At 43.6% G+C, this 7,532-nt stretch overlaps 1 protein-coding gene across 1 annotated transcript; it reads left to right on the forward strand.

Moving 5' to 3' along the window:
- The first annotated feature begins 6,035 nt into the window (after positions 1–6,035).
- FAM237B (family with sequence similarity 237 member B) lies at positions 6,036–7,216 on the forward strand. Its single transcript, XM_085538636.1, has 2 exons — positions 6,036–6,171; positions 6,668–7,216. Exon 2 carries the CDS (start codon positions 6,683–6,685, stop codon positions 7,079–7,081), a length of 399 nt encoding a protein of 132 aa, XP_085394762.1. The 5' UTR covers positions 6,036–6,171; positions 6,668–6,682; the 3' UTR covers positions 7,082–7,216.
- Positions 7,217–7,532: the final 316 nt, after the last annotated feature.

Here is a 7,532-nt window from a genome sequence, read left to right on the forward strand (position 1 = left end):
GCCCTCTGGGCATGCTTACTAGCAACTAGGCTGGTCGAGTGCCCACCTATTTCTTCCCCATTTTCCACCACCAGCTCCACGACAGAGACCTTAGGCTGACTTTCAGCTGCTTTTCTCCAATGTGGAAAATCTGCATTGCTTATTAGGCCACGGTGAGCAATAATGTGTGAAATCATGTGTGGAAGATGTCCTTGTGCCTACTGGGTGCAAAAGATAAACGTATTGTTTTATGACTCCTGTGCTTCTTGTGAGGCCAAATCATCGAGGCAAAAGGTTAAAGTGTTGTTATGTCCCCAGTGCAAAATCATTGAGGAAAACATGACTGCATGACCCACTGAAGTTGAAACTGAAAGTGTTAGAATTCTCACTCATGGGTTCCTCCTGCTGAACTCATATATTGGTTCTTAAACTAATTCCTATTGCTAAACAAACCAACCTATGTGACCATCAGGTGCCATCTCAAGAATTTGCATGTGTTGTTTCATGGCCTAGGGCGAGATTTGGAAAGGATTTACAAAGTATAAGCAAAACAAAATCAAATCAAAACTTCTGGGAAGTACAGATTTACCAGTGAGATGTGGTTTCATTAAAAAATACTTCAATAAAACATCTGGTATTTTATCACCTGGGAAGGCAAATACTGGGTCAGGAGAGAAACTGTGAAGCAAAACAGCCATAGATAACATTGAAAAGAAAACTCAGTCATCAAGGGCTGTTTTTTGGATATTTGATAATTTTTCCGGTAGTCCTGGTAAGATTAATAAGCGCATAGTATTGAAATGTGATGGTAATTTATGCTTGGGAATCACCGTAACAGAGAACATCTCAGGACATATATTTTCATTTGAAAAAAGAGGTATCAGCGTCACTGCTTAAAGGCCTTAAGGCCCTTAGCTGAAAGCTCATCTGGGGTATCATGGAAGTCAGTAGTTGTTCTATAGTTGAGCTAAGGTGGAAATGAAGCAGAGAAAGAATGAGATGAGGTGGGTCACCCTGAGACACTGGGAGCATTTTGTACAAACAGATTTGGCTCAGCTTGTTTATTTCAGTAAAACAAAAAACAGAGGAGATAGGAGTGTTCTCTATAAATATACTGGGAAAATAAAAGCAAAGGATGAAAACCATTTAATTTGCAGGGCAGTGTTGATACAAAAATAAACAGATATGAGCTATCCATTAATAAATTTAGTCAGAAAATTAAGAATGTTTCCAATCATCACAGCAGTCCGATTCTGAAACAGTGTTTCCTTGGAATTAGTGGGAACAAAAATATACCCATTTTTGATGTGGTACTTGATAAATTGAAAGGCAATTGTACAGCACAGCGTTCTGTAGTGGCAGGGAGCTAGGCTCTGTGATTCAGGAGTGCCTTTTTGTTGCATGTTACTATGCAAATAAATAGTAAGAAGAGCAGAACATTTTGTCCAGATTTAAGGTTGTTAAAATGGGAAGGACTTGTCTGTCTGAACAGTAAGCAAGGCTCAGGTGTCCTTGCATATGTAAAAGCTAGATTGTGCTACAGTATAGAGTATGATGTCAGCATTATATAGAAAAAGAATGGAGAAAGAAAAAAAAAGATTAGCAGTAGAATGGTATTGGAGAACGTCATGGAGGAGCTGCAGATGGCAAGAAGGTTATCGGCAAAGATCTTTTAGGGTAAAATCCTAATCTCCATGCTCTCCTTGGATACCAGTGTAGGCACATCTAATTACTCTGGTTTCTCATGCTATGCTCTTCTTTTGAGATAAATACTCTTTGATTTTAGCACTACTGCATCATTATAATAGAGCTAAATTCATTCATCGTGAATCACTGGTGACATTACTGAACATCAGCAAACAAGAGAAGAGTGAATGATGTCAACTATCTGGGATCCATCAAGGTCTTTGGCACAGTTCTCCACAACATCCGTCTCTCCAGATTGGAAATATATGGATTTAGTGGGTGGACTCTTCAAAGAGGAACTGGTTGTGAGGTCGTACCCGGAGAGTGGAGCTCAGTAGCTCAGTGTCCGAATGGTGCCTTCCAAATCAAATGATTCATGATTGAATTGTGTCACTGATGTAGTCATTGATTGTGACTACTGAGAGCGATGGGGTCTGTAGCTTGTCAACCTGACAGACCTTATCTTCTGTGTGCTGAGTTTCCCTCATACACAGCAGGAGGTCAAACCCAATAATGAGTTAATGTGTAGAGTAGACGAGACGTGACAGCAGGGCTGCTAACTAGCAGTCACAGAATCACAGAATTGTAGGGGTTGGAAGGGACCTCTAGAGATCATCGAGTCCAACCCCCCTGCCAAAGCAGGCTCCCTACACCACATCACACAGGAAGGCGTCCAGTCGGGTCTTGAATATCTCCAGAGAAGGAGACTCCACCACCTCCCTGGGCAGCCTGTTCCAGTGCTCCGTCACCCTCACAGTCACATGTAATCAATCAACAGCATGACCAGAAAAGAGAGAAATAAAGAAAAACTGATCTACATATGTTGCAAATAGAAGGTATTAAATCCATCGACTTCGACTCTAGGTTTATTTGACACTGAGCAGGCTCACACCAACAAATTCCTACCATCAAGAAGTCAAACTATGAAACTATGAAATAACATTTCCTTTGAAATGTGCCATTGTGCATTTTCTGGAACCTTTTATACTGCTAAGTACATGAGCACGCACACAAGACACTTCAGATGCTGCTAATCAGTGATGTGGAGGGTGACTCAATTCTTGATATTCATTCAGTCCTGTTTGTGTAAGAGTGTGCAGATGTGTAGGCACAGAGATGTCTGTAATTCAGCCATACAAAAAGCTGTTAGTGTTTCCAAACTGATTTAATACGTAGTAAATACATGGTGAGTTCCATGCTCAATAAAGCTTCAGTTCCTGCTATTTCTGTTCTTGCTGGGTACTTCAAATCCTATATATGACAGCCTGAAATTCACAAAGGTACTGCTACATCAAGTCACAGCTGTCCATTTCCTTTCTGGCATGCTATAAATCGCTAGGCAGTGCGCTGTGTCGCCAACATGAACAACAAGAAACCATAAGAATCCATGAGAATTTTAAAGCTCTCGGATGCTGTTTTTACTGTTTGTACTTTACATGCAGTTTTTCACAGTCTAAAGAAGAAGAAACTGGCATGAAAATATTTGGAAGTGAACTGAAATCATTGGAGTGACACAGCTGTATTTTAAAGTAGAGTCGAAGTAATTAAACAATGCAGGTCGATTCTCTTCCCTTACCTTTACAAACATGCAGATAATGCCTCCTTACAATGCCACAAATGAAGTAACAATATCGGCAAAGCCAAAGCTCAGGTGCTCCCCAGAATTGTGGTATTATTTCCACCGTTGTGGTTCTTCTTCTTCTTCTTCTTCTTCTTCTTCTTCTTCTTATTATTATTATTATTATTATTATTATTATTATTATTATTATTATTATTATTATTATCTTCTTCTATTTTTTAATAAAAGATTTTACCACCAACTGAAAAAAAGAAATAATAATAAAAAGCCATTTTCCTAAGCATACACACAGGGTCTTCGATTTTAAGGCCTTTCACCTAAAATCTGAGAGCTTCTGTAGCTTTGGGATGCGTTAGGCTCTATAAAGATGGTCACAAATTTATGTTCCTGGATGTTGTTCTGAAACAGAATGTTAATAACAATGCTTGCGTAAATGCAAAGTCTTTCTTCATTGTGTTTCTTTTGTTCTATCCTGCGTAGCTCCTGGGACATCCTTCACCATTATTAACTACCAATAATTTGATCCCTGAAAGTTTAAATTCGGGGCAGTCTCTAATGGATAATCCTTATGTGTCTGACTGCCAAATGGAATTGATGACATGAGGAAAATGATACATGTAATTCCGCCTTCAGAACCACTCTTGGCCAAAGGGGTGAATTTTTAGATTTCACCAAAGGAATTTCATAGACTCGTAGAATCACAGGATCATAGAATGATCTGGGTTGAAAAGGACCACAATGATCACCCAGATTCAACCCCCTGCTATGCACAGGGTCCCCAACCACCAGACCAGGCTGCCCAGAGCCACATCCATCCTGGCCTTGAATGCCTCCAGGGATGGGGCATCCACAGCCTCCTTGGGCAACCTGTTCCAATGCATCACCACCCTATGTGTGAAAAACTTCCTCCTAAGATCTAACCTAAACACCTGTCTCAGTTTAAAACCATTCCCCCTATAACTGTCCACCATTGTAAACAGATGTTCCCCCTCCTGTTTATATGCTCCCTTCAAACATTAGAAGACCACAGTGAGGTCTCCCCTAAGCCTTCTCTTTTCCAAGCTATATTTGCCATAAATAGATTATGGAGAGAACGCTGTTGATGCAAAGGGACTTGAAATAGTGGGCTGATTTTTTTTGTTTGTTTGAAAGAATTTGTCCTAAGGAAAACAAAATAACCTCCCTTAACATTTTGATTGCTGCAGTTGTGTTCTGGAATATGATGGCAAATGTATTAACTAGATTAGGAGATGTAGTGATAAAAATAAATCCATATGATGAAGAAAAGGGGTTGTGGACTGCGATCAGTGGCAGTTGGAGCAGAAGGAACCATTGTGTTTGTGCCAGTGCTCACACACCTACACACACACCTCACACATCCCACATGGAGTGGGAACCAAGTGGCAGGAAGGAACTGCTGCAGTGGTAAAGCACCTATTTGCTTCTTTACAAGCCCTGCTTCCTGCACATCGCTGGTTATTGGGAGCGCTGCCATTTCAGAGCAGATTTGTGTCTGCCTTTAAGTCCTGTATACATTGTTTTCACAGCAGAATTCAGAACACTTTCAGTTACAAGAACAGGCTGTTCCTGCCATGTTCTGTTCCACCAAAGCATGTTATGAAAGTGAGATAGACCCAATTTTACTGCATATTAGTCCATGTTCACATCAGCCATGCTTTCCCATAGTGAAAGGACCTTCTGGAACTGATCCCAATACCAGTTTTACATGTCTGAGTGCTTGAGCCACCAGTATTCCAGTAGACTCTACATCCTGAGAGCACCTGCAAGCCCTTAGTGGGAGGGGGAAGACCTTCCTTCTATGTTTCACAGCATGAAAAGGGCTGGAAATCCTGTATGCAGTTCTCAGGCTCTGAACTGTTCCTCTTGTCTACGTTTCTGAGCTGCTCTGAGGCACCAGTGTTGGTGGACTTCAGTGCTGCAGCAGCATCCTCAGCAGGCACAGGAGCCCAGAGCAGTGCTGAGCCACGATCAGTGGCATTGCTGTTTCTTAGAGCTGATTTTGTGGCTTTTCCCCAGCGGAAGGAATTGAGGTCATTTTGCCCCAGAGGTTGGTGTTGTACTAAGAGAGCACTGAGATCACAATGCCTCAAAGGGCTTCTAAGGCCCTTGGTTCCCTGATGCTCCTGTCAACTAAAGCAGTGTTCCTAACCTCGTTTTGCCAGCAGGATGTACAAGTTATTTTAAATAGTGTAACCGATCTGGCTGGGTTACACCCAATGTAGAGACACATGGAAAGCTGAAGCTTCTCTTCAGCGCCTGCCCAGAGGTCCTGGCTGGGGACTGAGGGAACGAGCTGCAGCGTGCAGGGCTGGTGTGTGTGTGTGTGTGTGTGTGTGCAGGGTCTGGAGGGGCTGAGTGCGATCAAACGGCTTTGAAAACTCCTGTGGCAGCCAAGTTCCGGGCGATCTAAAAAGTAACGATGGTGTAACATCAGCCTCTGCGAAACGTCAACCGGAATACCGGGTGCACACTGTACCTTGAACTACTTCGTTGCTTTGATTTGCTGTTTTGATGTGCGTCTGTCCTGGCGGGCAGGCGGGACTGCAGGTGGGAACGGTGTGTTTGTAAATGAGGAGGGCGTTCATATTGCCGAACTGGGGAAGATCTGCTCCCTGTTGCGCCGTGTCCTCCCGCAGCCCTGCCCTGCCCTGCCCACACGCGTGGCCCCTCCGAGGTGACACCGCCGAGCGCAGGGGGCGGCTGCGGGGAGAGCAGTGTCGGTCGCAGCCCCGCTGCCTCCCGCTGTGCCCTGCCCGCTGCTCCACTGCCGCCGCTCCGCGCTCAGCCCCGCCGCCCAGCTTCAGCCCGGCGTCCGCTGCACGGTCGGGGATTGCTTTGCTTTCTCTCCAGGTGGCTGAGTGCTGTTGTTTCGGGGCTGGTGTTCTTCGTCTCAGCACAGGAACGCTGTGAGTATGACTCCCACTACAGCTTTTTAGTTACCGCCGGTGTGAAACTCTTCTGTTTTGTACTGAGCGATAGGATAGTCGTGCTGCCTGCTGGAGTGTAGTGAGCAAGTGAGGTTTTAGAAAGGAGTTATGTGGGTGGGCACCTGACTGGGACCTCTTTTGTGGTTAGAAACAGAACACCACTCTGTACTATGCAGAACCAAAAAGCATAAATAATCCCTTGGGTATAGAATCACAGAATCATTAAAGTTGGAAAAGATCACTAATATCTCTTAGTCCAAACATCAGCCCATCCCCACCGTGCCCACATCCTTCAGTGCCACATCTACATGGTGGCTCCAGCACCCCCCTGAGCAGCCCGTTCCAGCACCTCACCTTTCTTTTAGAGAATGTTTCTCAGTATCCAGCCTGAACCTCCCCTGTTGCAACTTCAAAGTTACGTGAGAATGAAATACGCGATGGCAGAATCACCGTGACTTTGTACGCTTTCTTTCAGGTATCATCTTGGAGTATGGAAATCGTATGGAAGAGAAGGTGGTATCTTCAGTTGGGCTGCGTACTGATAATGAACCTGGTTTATGCCAATCTAGACTATCTGAAAGAAGCTCCTGCAAGCCTGGGTCAGATTGACCACCAGTGCTGGGAGGTGTCGTCCCATGGGCTGGTGGAAATGAAGAAACTCAAGGTAGCAGATCCGGTCATTGCTCTCTGGGACTTCATGTTATTCCTAAAGGAATCCCCCAAGCCCAAACACAATGAACTTTTCAATGATCTGGCCCAGAACTTTTGGGATATGTATGTAGACTGTGTGCTCTCAAGATCCCATGGAATGGGCAGAAGACAATTAGTATCTCCCAGATACTCTTCTACATACTCACATAGAACTTTAGAAGGTAACTATAGGATATGATGTTGGTCTGTTATCTCCTACTATTAAACCAGACCACTGTCTCATCCTCATCCTTGGTTGTTCCAACAGTACAATAATATTAATTTCCAGTTTTCTGTCTCTGCATGTCAAATGTGTTTGCATCCTTCAGCAGTAGCTACTTTCACAATATACAAGTCAAAAGTTGTTAGAGCACTAAATTTCTGTATGAGGTATAAATAATGACAGGTATATATGTGGGACGGTGTGTAAGTAGATGCTGCATGCTCTGTTTATCACCGTGTGCACATGAATGATGTCACAATACTAATAGTTTTCTAGTCAGTCTCAACTTCAGAGAATCATCCCTCTGTGAGAAGGGAAGCGCACAGCTCCAGCAATTTAAACCTTGCACTTCTCATTGATATGAAATGTGAGCTCATGGTCACTGAATCACCGAAGTGATAGATTCCAGTCATCCTGGTTGGGATGA

Source organism: Coturnix japonica, chromosome 2, assembly GCF_054131305.1.
Source record: "Coturnix japonica strain WE chromosome 2, WE-NBRP24, whole genome shotgun sequence".
NCBI classification, from domain to species: Eukaryota; Metazoa; Chordata; class Aves; order Galliformes; family Phasianidae; genus Coturnix; species Coturnix japonica.

Excerpts from the sequence above, each read along its gene's own strand:
- FAM237B (XM_085538636.1), top strand. The coding sequence starts at position 6,683 with ATGGAAATCGTATGGAAGAGAAGGTGGTATCTTCAGTTGGGCTGCGTA.